Consider the following 17,908-nt stretch of genomic DNA (forward strand, 5'->3'; position numbering starts at 1 on the left):
GACATTTTATAGAATGACTGACCAATATGCCTCAAAAGTGTCAAAGTCATAAAAGCTAAAGTCTGAGAAACTATTACGGGTTGTAGAGGACTAAGGAGATAGGACAACTACATGTGACGTGTGATCGTGGATTAGATCCCGGACTAGAAAAAGGACATCCATGGGGAAACGGGAAGTCCTAGGAAAGTCTGTAATTTAGTTAATAATACCGCCGCCATGCTAGTTCCTTCATTTTGATAAGTGTACCATGGTTCTGTAAGACGTTATCGCAAGGGGGAGCTGGGCGAAGGGTATATGTAGGAACTTTCTCTCCTAACTTGGCAATACTTCTATAAATCTAAAATAATTTCAAAATAAAGTGTGTTTTTTTTAAAGATACAATATCAATTTTGCTCTGAGAAAGACAGAACATTCTGGCCTAAGGAAGAGTTGGTTGTGGCTATTTCTGACTAAAAACCTGAGAGCTATTGGCAGCACGGAAACATGACTCAGGTCTGAAGGGTTTGCAAAGTTCTAAGCTGGTGTCTCAAAACTTTCGTTTTTGTCCTTCAGTTCAAGAGTATGGAAAAATACTGATGAATGCCGAAGAGAAGAGGGCAACATTATGATTAGAGGAATGGCTAGCTCTGCCCTCATCTTCTCACGGGGGCCAGAAGCAGTACTTACTGATATTCTTTGTGATGAATGTGGTAAGCCAACTGCAGGAGGTAATTCAGAAATGTTCTCAAAAGTATTGTTGTAAATGGAGAATGAATTTCTTCAACTGGTATGTCCTGATTGTCTAAAACAAGAAAATTGCCTAGTATTTTCTAGAACCTTCTATTTTATTTGCTCCGGCTACACAAGTCAAAGACCTGAATACAATGGAGTACTTCTTTCCTAGCGAACACTCTGAACAATACGTATGTATCCACCTGAAAATTGAGTACCACTTTAAGACACTTTACAAGACACTTTCAAGATCCCATGTCCCATTGTTTTTCAGAGTGGTCAGAGCCACAGTTTGATTAATGCTGCCGATTCTAAGTCTGTTTCAAACACTTAAATTTGAAGTAAATAGGAATTCATTCTAATATTTTATTTCTCAAGTAGATAACGTGAGTCCTGCCTCCCAGAATTCAGCTGAAAGGAGTAAAACCTTCAAAGTCGTTACGTTTATTGCGTGAGTTTTCTAATTTGAAATCAAGACCAAGCCCAAGACTGCCTAAAGCCTATTCCAGTCTATTCCAAGGCCCCCCGATCGTTTCTACTTCTGACCTGACAATTTCACGTGTTTTTACTATAGATCGGGAAAGGCAAATTTCTCTGCAAAGGGCCAGGTGGGAACTATTGGAGGCTTTCAGGGCCGGAAACTGTCTGTCACAACCACTTAGTTCTGGTGTTGGAGAGCAGGCGCCACCACAGATAACAGCAAGCAAACAGCACGGCTGTGTTCCAAGCACGGGGACGGGGGGACCTTTGCTGGCCCCTGCTACAGATGGCCTCTTTAAGGACATTTAAGCACCCTGAGAAGAAGCCCACATGTCGACTTCTGGAACACCTCTCCCAGCCTCTGCCTTCACTCACTCGACATTTCCTAACTGGTTTCATGGTGACATGATGTTACACTACTCTGTAAACCAAAAGGTGTGGAGGACCAGGAATACTCACCACTTAATATCCTGTCCATATCAGCAAGGGTTATTTTATGGTGATGAAATTTGCAATCTTTCAGAAACCTCCAGAAGTGAAGCTTCGTCATTAGAAAGGTGTTATCCAGGGACTGATCACATCCTAGGCTGCTGTAAAAGCTATAGATTCTTCTTAATTCTGTAAGATTCCTTAAGACAGCATATTCTGCCTGAAAAGAGAAAAACACACATATCTTAATCTTACCCAATAAGAACAAAAACAAAACAAACACCCGTTTTCTAAATTAAATGAGATAACATACGAAGTAATGTTATTCTACCCACCCATCCCCAGGTCAATAAAATGAAATTTCTGGTAATGGTAAAAAAAAATGCTGTTATCTGGACAATGAAATTACTTTCTTACTATGTGATAGTTTTCCTATCTGAATGGCAGCAATAAAATTCTCCTGTCTACAGATTAATATCTCTTGTGAACACAAATATAAAAATCCTCAACCAAATATTAGCAAATTGAATCTAGTAATATATATATACATATATACATATAAACATGTCAAGCACAAGCAGGGTTTATCCTGAGATTACAAGGCTGGTTCAACATTTGGAAACTCAATCAGTGTAATTCATCATTATTGATAACTAAAAAAGAAACACGACATAATCCTATCAATCGATGCATTTGACAAAACACCATTCATGATAAACTCAGCAAATTAGGGATAGAAAGGAACTAACTCCCTGACCTGCTGAATGACACATACAAAAACATACCACTCACATCACACTTAGGCTGAAAGTCTGAAATCAGCAATATCCCCCTTGATAGCTTTACTGATCTCCCTCTGTCCCCATTCACCTTCTGTTATTTTCCCCAGGTCCTCAGTGGCCTTATGCTGCCCCAAATTCCCCACACATGCAGCCCTACAGCCTGTAAGTCCCGTTCTCCAAAACCACTTACTCTTACCCCATGCCTCACCCTCCCAAATGAAACAGAAAATTGAGGAAGAGGATTTGGGGTCACCATGGAGAAAGAAAAGTCCCACCCGGGCACTGCAACAGGCATCTGTCACTCTTAGCAGCAACTTCTGCTTTTTAAAATTCAGGTCAATTGGATAAACATGTATGGTCTACCCTGTCTAAAGCATTGTTCTAGAGAAGGACACAAAACTTTCTTCATGAGACTTAAAATCTAGCAAAGAACACAAGACATACACACAAGTCAGTAAGGTAGAGCAGTCACGGTGGAAGGAGAGATGGAGCTAAGGAAAAAGCTTCCTGGAAGAGGCTACCCTTGAACTGAGAAAGGAAAAATGAGTAGGGCTTCACAGAGAGCAGGCCCGCAAAATGGAAGCTGGGTTGGGGTAGTGGACAAGGTGGGATGATCCAAGAATGCCAGGAGGGCCGCATGACCTGGAGCAAGGCTGACACCTCCCTGTGCCGGTGTCCCAGCTCCCGCATGTGCAAAGTGGGACAACCACAGTTCCCCCCCTGTAGGCTGCTGGGAGGATTTAGGGACGTAAAGGCATTTGAAACCGTGCCCAGAGCCAAGGGCTCTCTATGCACATCTAGCCATTATTATCATGTGGTAATATTATCAGGTCAGAAAGAGGGGTTGACATCAGATCCTAAAAAGCCCTGCTTAACCAGACTAGATGTGGAACTGACAGCAAAGGCAGCCATTTGGATGAGAAAGGGAATAACCAGAAGGCTTCAGCTTGTTCCGTCTGGAACTAGAATGCTCCAGAAACCTGCTCAAGAAAAGACACCCACATTTTGACAAAATGATTCCAATCACAGGTAATAAAAATATATATACATGAGAAAACATCAGATAAACCCAAGTTGAGGGACATTCTTCAGAATAACTGACCAGTACTCTTCAAAAGTCTCAAGGTCATGAAAGACTATGAAAGATGGAGGAGCTGTCACAGACTGAAGGAGGTTAGAGAGAGGTGAGGACCAAATGCAGTGAGGAATCCGGGGTGGGATCCTGGAACAGAAGAAGGGCATCAGGAGAAAACTGGTGAAATCCAAACAAGTCTATAGTTTAGTGTCGTAGCAAGGTTAATTTCTTGGATTTGATGGTGATATAAAATGTTAATAGGAGAAACTAGGTAAAAGGAATATGGAAAGGGTACTATTTTTGCAACTCTTCTGTAAGTCTTAAAATCATCTCAAAAAGTAAAAAAAACATACATGACTTGCCAAATTGTAACATGTCCACATTATGAAACATTATCTGGTCATTAAACAAAGATATTCTTAAAGTGTGAAATTGTAGAATTCTTTCACTTTCTATGTCTCATATTTCTGTGTTTGAATTTTTGTAAGAGCATGTCCTACTTTTGTAATTAAAAACAGTCAAGATATATTTCATAATATATAATTTTTAAAAGACCCATGTTTTGACATAGAACTCCAAAGTGGAAAATGAATGACATACACGTGAAACAAAAATATGTACACCTGTACATACACATCTAAATAATATAAAACAATGTGATCCCTTTTTTGTTAAATCAATGTATATGTTCATATATTCATCTGAAAATTATATTGGTGGAGAGTACGTAATGGCACTGAATAGCTATCATTAAATACTACACGAAAATAGATTATATGAACAGAATGACCCATTTCTAGATAGGTTTGCACAGAAAAAAAACAAACTAGAAAAATGGTCACCATATTTTGTCTGGGTAGAGGTTCTCTTTTACTTTTTCTTACTGTATTTTTTACATTTTCTACAAGAATTATGTATGACTTTTGTAACTAGAGAAAGTAATAAAGGTTCCTATGTTTAACAAGAATCTTGCAGTGAGTGGCACAGTGTTGACCAGGAGACAGAGAAGGGGAGGGAGAGGGATGAAGGAGGACTCACTGCTGAGGCCCAAAGACCTGGGGCCCGAGAAGGCAGGGGTGAGGAAGGGAAAAGGGGCCAAGATGCCTTGCACTTTTGAGGGACTAACACTCATGAAGATCTCCTAACGTCGTAGTTTCACAGAAGAACCATCCCCAACCCCAGGCAAAGCAGGGCCAACATACTGGAGTGTGTGTAACGTGCGCCCTCTGACTTGCCAGCCGCTAATCACATCATTTTTTCTCTCTGAGGATTGCTAGAGTCTAATGATTTGTAAGGGTTTGAAGTTCCTTGAATCCTGGCAGCCCATAATAATGCACAGCAGAATGAAAGTCCTGCAGAGCAAGGGGGCGGCAGCCTGAGCTTGCAGACCAATCTGGGTGGAAGGGTGACTCGAGCCTTTGGGCTCTGAGGCTCTGGGGAGTTCACTGAGGCCCTCTGTTGGGCTTCCGTTTCCTCACAGAGCTTGAAATTAAACAGGATGATACCTGCAAAGCACCCATCAGGCTATAAAAGACACTCAGTACACGACAGCAGTAATCAACTATTTTCCTAGGACTGTGGAGACTCTGATGAATATTTACGCCTACATCATAAATTTACCACAATACAAAGGTCTTTTTCTTTTTTTACCTGCCTCTTTTCCTCTGGTTGGTCTTTCTCAGGGTACATACTCAGCAGCAAATGTAGATCCAGCTCAATGCTCGATCCTAACACTGACTTACTTTCACTGCCATCAAGCTTTCTGATAACTTCTAGCAAATGAAGACAAATACAGGAGACAATTGTGAACAGCAACATTAAATCAATGTCATGCCAAAATCATTTCCCACAGAAATGTGATACGAGAGTCTTCCAGGGGAAACGTCTGTTTTCTGAGTGTCAGGTATATTTGGTAAGTTACATGGTTAACACAGACTAACGTCCTTTCACCTGACAGGTGAACACACTACCAGCACTGGTGGAAGATCCTTGGTACTGGCTCCTGACGGCACATTCTGAGGGCAGGTCTGGGCAGTTTACCAATTCACCTTCCAGGTTGGGAAACTCCGCTATGTGGTCATGGGAAAACAGGCCATCATAGACACGCCCATTCTTGAAAGTTAATCGGCCCTGCAGGTAGAAAGGTAACCATTGCAGTTGAGGAGACGTTTTCTTAGAAAACCATTGGTAAATGTACATCAATATCTTTTAAAAGGGTTTGGAGATTTTTGCTGGCTTGTTTTTAATCCACACACAGTCAGGTTCCTAGAGTCTCATGTCACTGTGCAAATCCTCTGTTTTCCTCCTCTTCCTCCTGATTCTCCTTCCCTTCTCCCCCTCTCCTCTCCTCTCGTTGTCTTTGCCCCACAACCTCTCCCCAACTTTAAGCACCCCTAGGTCACAGGATGTGTCTGATTAAACTGTGAATGACCAGCAGACTGCCCATCACAGAACAGGGATTCTCTTGGTATTTGTCAAACCTGGGCCAATAGTCAGTCTGATTCAGAGATGGACAAATGACCCAATTCAGCTCAGTGAAAATCAAGACATTTGTGGAAAGCGTCTTGAAAAAGAGTTCCTTGTCTCCTACTTAGTGTGGTATGTGGATGTGACCTCTGGAACCTCAGCAGCCATGTTGCAATCACAAGGGCGGGGCGGTGTAAGGGTGCAGCTGACATGGCCGGCGGCACAGGGATGGATGGAGGAGAAACCCTGACACCCTGAGCTGCTGAATTAAACCGGCTGAGAAACCTACACTAGTCTTTATCTTTTACTGAAGATTAAGCTAATTTTCTGTTACTTGAAACCAAAATGTCCTCAACACACACTCACACACACACACTCACACACACACATCACAAACTAAATAACCTCTAAATATACAGGGAGTTGATATTTTGGTAATTATTTTAAAATTCATGTAGTCATCTTTTAAAAATACTAAGTTATCCTATGCAAAATGGATAATGCACTTTGCGAAATAGAAAATGGCAGGCCTTTTACTGTATTTCCTGTGCTTGACATAACCTTTAAAATGTAATCATCACAGGTCTGTACTCACCATGCCATGTTTTTTATTGGAAACCCATTCTCCCTCGTATACAGCTCCACTGGCATAGTAAAACTTTCCACGGCCATGACGATATCCATTTACAAAGTCTCCTATGTATTCATTTCTCAAAGGATACTGGGAGTTGGGGATTCTCTTTAGAAACCATGTGTGTGTTCCAAAGCCATTCTTAAAGAAAGGAAATTTTCATGAGAAATGCTCAAAATATTTCCTCTTTTTACCTGAATCTATTTACAATTAGGACTAGATTAAATACAATGATTCATTGGAAGGGGCAAAGAACATGGATTTTGGGGTCACACAGAATTGGGTTCAGTCTCAGCTCAGCTACTTACTAACCAGCTTTCTGACCTAAGGCAAGTTATTTAAGCCCTCTGGATTTCATCTGTAAAACGGAAGTAACACCTGCTTTGCAGGTTGGGTATAAAGGCTGAAGATGATGCGTATAAAGTGCCTAGCTTGATACTAATAATTTTAATTATTATTTTAAAATTTATTTTTAATATACAGATTGATAAAAATACCCCCCTCCTCAATCCCACTTTCCAGAGTAACCACTACTTGGGTTTCAGGATTTATCTGTATTTTCCCCAGATACATACAATCATACATACTAAATCAACATATTATGTGTACATATAAACCCACACACAACTTTTTCAACAATGTGATGATTCTATGTATACCATTCTGTAACTTCTGGGAAGATAGAAAAATAATTGAAAGCAGGGAATTGAACAAATATTTGCACATCCATGTTCATAGGCGCATTATTCACAATAGCCAAAAGGCAGAAGGAACCCAAGTGTCCACTGACGAATGAATAAACAAAACATGGTATAAACATACAATGGAATATAATTCAACCTTAAAATGGAAGGGAATTCTGACACATGCTATAAGATGGATGAACCTTGAAGACATTATGCTAAGTGGAATAAGCCAGTCACAAAAGGACAAACATTATATGATCCCATTTCTATGAGATACCTTGATTAGTCAAACTCAGAGACAGAAAGCTGAATGTTGGTCGCTGGGGGTTGGAGGAGGAGGCTGGGGAGTTAGTGTTTAATAGGTACAGAGTTTCAGTTTTGCAAGATGAAAAAGTGCTGTGGATGGATAGTGGTGATGTCTGCACAACAGTGTGAATGTACTTGACCCTGAACTGTACACTGAAAAGTGGTTAAGATGATAAATGTTGTTATGTGTATTTTACAATTAAAAAGAAAAAAAGCTACATTCACATCAGAAAAAAAGTAGACTCCAGAGGAATAAAAATTACCAGGGTTAAAGAAGGACATAATATAATGATACAAGGGTCAACTCACCAAGAAGATATAACAATCCTAAACATGTCTGCACCTAACAACAGAGCCTCAAAATATATGCAGCAAAAGTGAAAGATCTGAAAGGAGAAATAGACAAATCTACATTTATACTCAGACACTTCAACACTCTTCTCTTAGAAATGGATAGAAAAATTGGACAGAAAATGAGTGATGACACAGAAGATCTGAACAACCAGTTTGATCTGATACCTATGGAACATTCCACTCAACAAAAGCAGAAATACATGTAACATTCACTAAGACAGACTATATTCTGGAACATAAAATAAACCTCAGCATATTTAAAATAAATGCAGCCATACAAAGTGTGTTCTTTGACCACAGCAGAATTAAACCTAATAATAATAATAATAATAGAAAGATATCTGAAAAAATCCCAAAGTATTTGGAAATTAAACAATATATTTCAACACAATTTATAGGCCAGAGGCAGTCATGGGGAAATTAGAAAATATTTTGAACTGAACAAAAATTGAAACATAATATATCAAACTTAGTTGGATATAGATAAAGCAATGCTTAAAGGAAAATCTGTAGTATTAAATGCTTATATTAGAAAAGAAGAAATGTCTCAAATCAGTAAAGATTCCATCTTACAACTCTAGGAAAAGAAGAGCAAATTAAACCCAAAGCATGCAAAAGGAAAGTAATAACAAAGAGCAGATATCAATTAAAGTGAAAACTGAAAAACATCAGAGAAAATAAAACTAAAACTGGCTTAAATTAAAATTTGAGAATTTTAATGAAATTGATATACTTCTGGCAAGACTAATGAAGAAAAAAAGAGAAAACACAAATCACTAATATCAGAAGAAAGGGGGACATCCCTATAGATCCTACATATGTCAAAATAAGTGAATATTATGAACAACCTTATGCCAATTTCTATAAAATGGACAATTCCTTCAGTGACACAAACTTCCAAAGCTTACTCAAGAGGAAATAGATAACCAGAATAGCACATTATTTACTAAAGAAATACATAGTTCATAGTTCATTTAGAGTTAATCTCCTCAGAAAGACAACTCTAGGTCCAGAAGGCTCCACTGGCATATTCAACTACACTGATGAGGAAAAGAAAATACCAATTCTACAAACTCTTCCAGAAAATTGAAGAAAAGAGAATACTTCCCAACTCATTTTATGAGACCATCATTACCCTAAAAGCTGCAAAGATATTATAAGGAAAGAATATTATAGATCAATATTCCTCATGAACATAGACACAAAAATTCTCAACAAAGTACTACGAAATTGAATCCAGCAAGATATAAAAAAGAATACTATCATGACCAAGTTGGGTTTATCTCAGGAATACAAGGTTGGTTCAACATTTGAAAAATCAATCAATGCAATTCAACATATCAACAGACTAGAAAAACCACATGATCTGACTGGAAGCAGAAAAGGCATTGGACAGAATTCAACATCCATTCATGATAAAAACTGTAAGCAAATTAAAAATTAAAGAGAGCCTCTTCAACCCCATAAAGGGCTTCTATGAAAAACCTACAGCTAATATCACACTTGATAAAAGACTGAATTCTTTCCCACCAAGATCAGGAATGATGCAAGGATGTCCGCTCTCTCCACTCCTATTCAATATCACACCGGAGGTCTTAGTGCAATAGGCAAGAGGGAACAAATGGCACACAGATTAGAAAGGAAGATATATAGTTGACTATTTACAGATAATATGATTATCTACATAAACATTCCCAAAGGATCTACAAAAAAGTGAGTACAACTATGATGTGAGTTTAGCAGGGTCCCTGTTACCAGATTAATATACACAAGATATCACCCGAAAATCCTAGCTCTGCAAACCACATAAAATTAACCATACAAAGCTTTTCTTTTCTGTGCAGTAAGTACAACGTGTAAATAACAGTCTCAGTCTATGCATTATGGATTCGCCAACGGCAGAACCTAGCCTGTGGGGAGGACCTTTAGAGAAAACTGAATAATAAAACAGCACTAAAAAAGCCTGGTTTAGACCAGTTAATCATAATTTGAGTTTCTAAATTTAGCAGAGCTTGAATTTCAGATTACCATACAATACCATACCAAATAATATATGGCTGTGGATCAGCAGAGGGTCCCCCTCTGGGTGGATTCTGCTAACACCAGCTAGCGTGGTACCTGGATGCCCTTCTCCCATTGACCAGTATACTCCTCATTAGTTGTCAGCCATCTCATCCTGCCTTCCCCATGGCGCATATTGTTTTCCCACTGACCTTCGTATATGTTTCCAGATTTGTAACTAGGACAAAAATAAATAAATAAAAACAGTCAGTTATCTCATATACAACATTCACCTTTAAGACTTTCTTTTAAATGTTCCCTCTAAACACCTTTGAGAAATCCAAACCTCCTGCTCAACGGATGGGCATGTGGTCGGTAAAAATAATCATTTTAGGGGGTAGAATAAATCACTTTATTAAAGTCCCTGACCATTTAATAAGGTGATAAAGTGAGTAAGACCAGGGATTTAAAATTTTTTAAAAATAATTCCCTGTAATACTATAATTAGTTAATATTTTGCCCCCAAATATTTTAATCTTTAAAATATCTGACTCTATCAGCTCAGTCTAAAATTGTGTCACCATTCTTTAGAAAATGTAAAACTAATCACAGAGAGCCATAATTAATATGGGAAACAAAGAAAGGCAGTTTCTACGTATAAGAAAGTAAAACAGCATGATTAGACATCATTTAGTATGGTGCTTTTCTAAATTTTCTGTAGAATGTTTTCATCACCATGGAGATCATACTGGGGTTAAATTTAAATATTCCACCCTGTTTATATAGAAAATGTTTTCTCTGTGATTTCTGCATCTTCGCTTTAAGTAGCCTAAGTGAACACCATTTGGGCCCACACACACTTGTCGCCCACACCCCAAATGAGAAGCAGTGATACTTACCATCTTACCCCCCAGCCCTTTTTGATGTTGTGAACCCAGTCTCCCTCGTACCAAGAGGTACCCTCTTGATTGTAATAAATGGAGCCCTAAAACAAATAATGTCATTTAAAAGACTCAAGCCTCATAAAACAAATGCTTTTTTCAAGATAAAGATACATATAAACTTAAGGAGTCTAAACTATGCAGAAGTCAACGTCACACAGGCAAGACATCACAAGTGCATCGTATCACATCACACTCTGTCTGCAGTCAGAACATGGGTGAGGATCCACCAGGGAACGAGGCCGTGTCATAAATCAACTGCTCCTTATAACAAAGTACTTATAACTACGTGAGGGCATGGGATGACTATATCCATTACATTCAGTATAATCATTATATTCGTAACTATTAAATAAATACCTAAAGCAATCCTGTTTTGTTGTCACCTAAAGTGAAGAGCGGCAACTTCCATATAACTGAAGGTCACTCTCATTGATGTACCAACACCATTTCTGTTTCATCCATTTTGACATCTTTCTTTACTACATCCAAGAACAAGTAAGCACGGCACTCACTTGTGACTCCTCTAAGGGACTTTCTTTGATGACTCCTCTAAGGGACTAGTCACTGTACAAGGTATTTGGATCTACACTGAATGGTCTCAGATTGTTTATTCACTGGTCTCTCTCTCTCTCTCTCTCTCTCTCTCTCTCTCTCTCTCTCTCTCTGTTTCTATCTTCTGCCTCATTATCAAGCTAACTTGTTCCTTGTTGCTGCCATCCAGGTACCTTCATCTAGAAGTCACCATCCCCAACCCCTCCAATGTGTCTAAACTGATCTATAAGCTAAAGAAAACAAACAAAAACAGAACACAATAAATTAAATCTGAGAAAAGTGATGATTACAATGGTTGAATTTTTCTTTCCTTATCATATTTTCTAAAACCATTCCTACAGTATTTTATCATCCCATACAAAAACTAAACAATAGCACCAAAAACAGCAACCTTGCTTAAAAGGGAATAGACATAACCTACATTGCTGGTGAGAATGTAAAATGGTGCAGCCACCGTGGAAAACAGTCTGGCGGTTCCTCAAAAAGTTAACCTAAAGTGGAATCATTAGGTACCTCGTCACCTAACGACTCCATTCCTAAGAATATGCCCAAAGAACTGGAGTACTCAAATGAATCCTTGCAACATATTCACAGCAGCACTATTCATAGTAGCCAAAAGATGGAAACAACCCAAATGCCCAGCAATGGATAAACAAAGCGTGGTCTATACATACAGTGGAATATTATTCAGCCACAACAAGGAATGAAGTACTCACAACATGGATGAAAGTGAAAGAAACCATCCATACACAAAAGGTCGCATATTGCATGATTCTATTCATATGAAATGTCCAGAATAGGTAATCTCAGAGACAGAAAGCAGATTGGTGGGACTGGGGCTGGGGGAAGAGGTTGGGGAGTAACCAACTAGTGGGTATGGCGTTCATCTTGGAGTGATAAAATGTTGGAGGTGGTGTTTGCACAACATTGTGAATGTACTAAATGCCCCTGAATCATTTCCTCTAAAACGGTTAATTTCACGTGGTGTGAATTTCACTCTGTGAACAAAAAGTGAATATACCCTAACAGCCCCCTTCCCGCCCTCCATGTTTATACATTCTCTTCACAGGTGGCCGTCACGTGGCTGCCTCACCCACCTTGCCGTGTCTCTTGCCATGGCACCAGTGGCCAATGTAGGACACGGGCTGCGTGCTGCACTTGAACATACCAAACCCGGTCCTCATGCCGTTTAACACTTCTCCTTCGTAGGTGCTGCCATCCGGCCACGTGTACATGCCATGGTTCATGGGGACGTTCTTCACAAAGTCTCCCTAGGTAAAATGGCCATAGGAGTGACAGAAAGAAGGCAGTGGCACGATCCCCAGGCCTGTGGGCTGTTGGAGACGCATCCTTGACTGCCGATACTGTTTCTGTCTCTCCTCCCACAGAAACAGCTGAATATCCACCCTCCTCCTCCCTTCTCCACAGAGTCCTGGCCTCTCACACCTGACCCCTCCCCTGGGTAGAAGCCCAGGCAGAAAACAATATCTGCAAGGCCATGTGCACACAGCTCCGAGCAGCAAGCAGGTGACATGGGGCAGTGGTGGCTTCCCTCCGGGCCTTGGGGACTTCAGATTCTTGGAACCCATCTCCAAGGAGGCTGATTCACTGGGTCCATGGGTTCCCCCTGGGGATTCTGATGATTAGCCAGGCTTAGTGAGCACTGGTAGAAACCCATCCTTCTGCCTGTGGTTCATCAAAATATCCTGCAGACACGTCAGTCAGCCGCCTGCCCAGGAGGTGCGTTCCAGAGAATCCTGTTCAAGCCTGGGACGAGTGGGCAGCACAGAGTCCCTACCGCTCCCCGCCCCTCAGAGAAGCAGGTTCTCTTCCACTCGTGAACTCGCTGGAGGCAGCCAGTCAGCAGAGAAAAGAGGACAGAGCAGTGTGGCCTGACCACCGGCCAGAGCTGCTGAGAACGACTCACCTCCCTGAAGATGCTCTGAGAGCCTGAATCCTGCCCATAAACCCTCTTGACCGGGCTGGGGTGAGGGGTCTGTGCAAGAATGACCCCTGCCTGAGAGCTCCCAGAGACAACGACCCAAAGGCCGCGGGCTGGAAGGCAGGGCTGTGGGGGAAGGGAGTTCCCCGAGAAAGTCTGGTCCCAAACTACTGCTGGGACCCAATCCTCAGGGTCCCCTGGGCCTCGGACGTCCTCTTCCCTCCATGACGGTGAAGGTCGTCCTTGCCTTGCCCGCCCTGCCCCGCTCCAGTTAGCTGCCCACGTGGCCCAAACCTGCCTGTTTCCGTCACCTGGCATTTGTTTTACGCAGCTCCATCGCCACTTACAAACACCATCATAATCAGCAGCTCTGCAGCTTGGATTTCTAGGACAGAGGCTCAGGCCCCCCTCACACACTGTGGGTAGGAGCTGAAACCAGTGCACTCTCTTGGAGGGCAGTTTGGTCCTAGCAATCAATTTAAAAATTATTCCCCTCAACCCAGCAAGGTGGGTTAAATGAGACGCACACAATGGAATACGAGCAGCCAGTAAAAAGGGTAGTTCTGGGAGAATGGATAGGATCTGATCTCTACAAAATGAAGGTACAGAAGAGAATGTATAGTAAACTATTTCTTTGTAAAGACGAAAGAGAGGCCAAGTACATGCATGTGTATGTTCTTGGATCCTCTAGAACATACAAATGACACTGGTCACCAGAGCATACAGGGCAGTAACGAGCTACTTTTCACCTATATTCTTTGGTTCTGTGGAGTTTTTAAACCCATGCGCTTAATTACTTTCATAAAGTAAGATGTCTAGTTGTGGGAACCTGACCATGAAGTCTCATAATTACAGTAACTATAACGTATTATATGCTTTACCTCATATTTCAATCCATCGGCCCAAATATAAGTCCCTGGTCCATGCATGAGTCCTTCTGAAAACATACCCTTCAAAACAGAACAACAAACCATTAGGGCCAGGGCTTGATTTCATAAAACAGTGTGTAAAACTCCTTGCTATCCCTGGCCTCGGTCCTCAGCCCCCCTTTCATCTGTGTGAATAAGCTTGTCACACATTCAGCTGCGGCACCAGAGCCCTCCTTCAAGCTGGTACTGCACTGTTCTAAAAAGGGTCTGAAGGAGGAGTCCGGAAAAATCCAGTTCCCTAAAACTTACACCAGGCCCTCCCGTGCAGGCGTTAAACATGGGCTGCAAATTCCATCTGTGTCCGTGTTTTTGAAGAGTTTTTATGTCACAGGAAGATGGACGTGAAGGGGGAAACATGGGGCACTAAAACTTACTCCAATGACCTCAACCACAAACATTTGCTCCCCTGTAAGAATCACATACTGCTTTGATCATCTGTAGGAATGCCTTCATTGCATTATTAGTAATAAAGGCAAAAAATAAAGGCATTATTAATAAAGGCAAAAAAATGAAAACACCCCAAAAGTACCCAACAACTATGGCATAATTATGAATATTAATGAGAATACTATGCAATGTTTAAAATTATTATGGAGAGCTGGTGTTTAATGGGTACAGAATTTGTGCAGGATGATATAAACGTTCTGGAAATGGACAGTGGTGGTTGTTGCACAACATGGTAAGTGTGCTTAATGCCACTGACCTTTACACTTACAAATGGTTAAAATGCTAAGTTTTATGTTATGAATATTTTACCACAATAAAAAAATTTAAGTTATGAAACCATATAGCAATACAGAGAAGGAAGGATTCATGAGTGACAAGATTCAAGTTGTTATGTACAAAATGAATGTGGCCTTGATACATCCACTCAAGGAATAAAAGGAACATACCAAATTGAAAACATTTATGGCAAAAGGATGATGATACTGGGACTTTACTCTTCGTTATTTACTGTAGTGACTTAATGCTGTTTGTACAATGAATAAAAATTGGGAAAAAAAACAAAATCTAAAATGAAAACTTCAGTTGTATCAAGCCATGTTTCTACTTTAAAGTATATAATCAGGGTTCAAAATAACATCAGCATTAAGGACTTCCAATTTCTTTTGAAGAATCAATGGACCTTTCTGAAAACACAAATCTAAAACTATCACCCCACTCCTTGCTCCCCATCCATTTCCCCAAATGTGTAACTCACACGGTAGGTACAACCTCCTTGGAAGACTGCAAAGCCATCTCCCTCATACAGTCCACGGACTTTTTCCCCTTCATAACTGCAGGGAAATAAAGTTCAAGGTAATGAATGATGCGAGTAAACCCAAGGGACAGCAGGTAAAATACAGAATTAACATGAGTGAAGAAGTACATCTCACACTGATTCACTCAACATTCCCCAAGGGCCACTATATGACTGCCCCCTTCTAGTACTGGGCTAGAGCTGTGAACAAGACTGGAAAGTTCCTGCCCCAGGAGCTTACAGTTCACTAAGGAGAAACAGACAGGGAACAGAAAACAAGCTCATTCCAGATCGTGTCCAATTTTTATGAAAGAAATGATCATGGGAGGAGGCTACTGGGTACAGATGGTCAGAGTGGAGGCCTCGCTGACGACACGAGAGTTGTACTGAGACCCGAAGGACTTGAAACAAAAATCCACGGGAAGAACTCTGGGAAGAGGATCTCAGGAAGAGGGAACAGCAAGTGCAAAGGCCCTGAGGCAGGAAAGAGCCTGACACTTCAAGTTCAGCAAACATAGAGGAGAGCAGCACAGCTGGAGGGGGTCAGGAGGAAGAGAGAGGAGGCGGAGGTAAGGCAGCTGGGCATGGTGGGCTGTGACAAAGGCTGCACTAAAACCCAAAGCTCTAGGAGGAATCATGAGATGGTCAGAGTTAGTTCACAAAAAGATGGCTCTGGCCGCTGTGTGGAGAGCAGATGTGGGGAGAGCTAACTGCCGGGAGGGAGGGAGCAGAGGCAGGGGAGAGACATGAGAGGTTACGGTATATTCTGGGCAGTTTCTCTTCGGGGTGATGAAACAGTGCTGGAGTGGACGGTGGTGATGGTTGTCCAAATGGTGAGTGTACTTAATGCCTCTGAACTGTACACTTAAAATGGTTAAAATAGTAACATTTTATGTCACGTCTATTTTACTACAATAATTTTTTTAAATGAAGATAATATTCTGGACATAGAGCCAACATGCTTGCTGACGTGCTGGCTTTCAGGGAGGGAAGAATCAAGAACAGTGTCCAGACCTTTAGTTCAGAGCCCAGTGGATGATGTGTGATTTGTCACCTAGCTTAACCCTAGACTCTGAGGTAAGTGAGGTGGGGAAACAAATGAACCTGTGACAGCCATGACCAAATTGAGCTTATTCCAAGAATCCAAGGAAGATTAAACATTAGAAAATCCATAAACATAATTCATTAGATCAGTAAACCAAAGAAGAAAAAAAATGCTTATGTCAAGACGCCAGAAAGGTATGTGATAAAAATTCAGGTATTTGATAAAAAATCATTTCTTTAAAAATTCTAAGTAATATTATGAAGAAACCACTTAATCAAGCATAACAGCCTATGAAAAAATAATAACTTACATGATTTTTAAGAGTGAAATACTGAAATCAATTTCATTAAAATCAGGAACATGAACAGATGATTTCTTTTACCAATTATTCAATACTGTTTACAAGGTTCTAGTTAATGAAGACAGTCATGAAACATAAATATAGATCAGACTGCATACTTTTTAATATGCTTCTATAGTGCTCGCCCCAGAGCTGGCACACAGGAGCTCACTAATAAATGGCCGCTGACATCATTCAAACTATAAATCTTAACAGAGACCATACTGGGCCTGAGGCCCAGTGTTTGGTATTCCGGGTGTATCTCCACTATGAAGGAAATTTCAGCCTGGTAGAGAAGTGGAGAGTTATAAACAAATTACAGTAATTTGAATGTAACACAAATGTATGTAATAGAAAGTAATATGTACTAGGTATATAGTAAGTAATACATAATAGAAAGTGATACGTCTGAGAAGTTTTGAGGAGACTTACTTCCTATTGGGAAGAATTAATGGAAAACGTTGGCCCTTGAAGAGTGGATGGGATTTGGTCATTCTGAAACGAGGGGCAAACATTCCAAGTAGGGCAATCTTTGTAAGCAAAAATAAAAATAAATGGGATTGTGGGGAGAAATCTATGTCGACTTTTGTGTTTGGGAGAGGAGAGGCAGGCTGAGGTGTTTTATTCTGTAGACAATGGAAAGAAACTAAGTGTTTTTTAGAGGAGAGTGGTAGCCAGCCCCCAAACAGCTCCCAATGATTCTCATCTCCATGCATTCACGCCCTCGTGAGTCCCCTCCCACACTGAATAGGGCTGACCTGTGCGAGCACAAGGACATTGCAGAAATGACAGGGGGTGATGTCCAAACTAGGTCATAAAAGACAACGTGACGTCCACCCTTGCTCACTCTGGAATCACTCTCTGGGGAAGCCAGCTGCTATGTCATGAAGACAGTCAAGCAGCTCTCTGGGGAGAGTCCATGTGACAAGGAACTGAGACAAGTCCTCCTGCCAATAGCCATGCCAGTAAGCAGCTCTGAAAGCAGAGTGTCCAGC

The 17,908-nt window shown here is 40.8% G+C and overlaps 1 protein-coding gene across 1 annotated transcript in view; it reads right to left on the minus strand.

Moving 5' to 3' along the window:
- The window catches only part of RSPH10B (radial spoke head 10 homolog B), a 33,708-nt gene that overhangs the window by 13,150 nt on the left and 2,650 nt on the right, over positions 1–17,908 (minus strand). Inside the window, exons 3-12 of the mRNA XM_081035272.1 lie at positions 15,490–15,565; positions 14,241–14,309; positions 12,515–12,688; positions 10,821–10,906; positions 10,039–10,159; positions 6,539–6,715; positions 5,448–5,607; positions 5,128–5,249; positions 1,651–1,840; positions 667–781 (exon numbers count right to left, since the gene is read on the minus strand). Of these exons, the coding sequence (XP_080891398.1) occupies positions 667–781; positions 1,651–1,840; positions 5,128–5,249; positions 5,448–5,607; positions 6,539–6,715; positions 10,039–10,159; positions 10,821–10,906; positions 12,515–12,688; positions 14,241–14,309; positions 15,490–15,565 (1,290 nt within the window). The remainder of the gene's footprint in view (positions 1–666; positions 782–1,650; positions 1,841–5,127; positions 5,250–5,447; positions 5,608–6,538; positions 6,716–10,038; positions 10,160–10,820; positions 10,907–12,514; positions 12,689–14,240; positions 14,310–15,489; positions 15,566–17,908) is intronic.

This window comes from Rhinolophus hipposideros (assembly GCF_964194185.1).
Source record: "Rhinolophus hipposideros genome assembly, chromosome: 23".
Lineage (NCBI taxonomy): Eukaryota > Metazoa > Chordata > Mammalia > Chiroptera > Rhinolophidae > Rhinolophus > Rhinolophus hipposideros.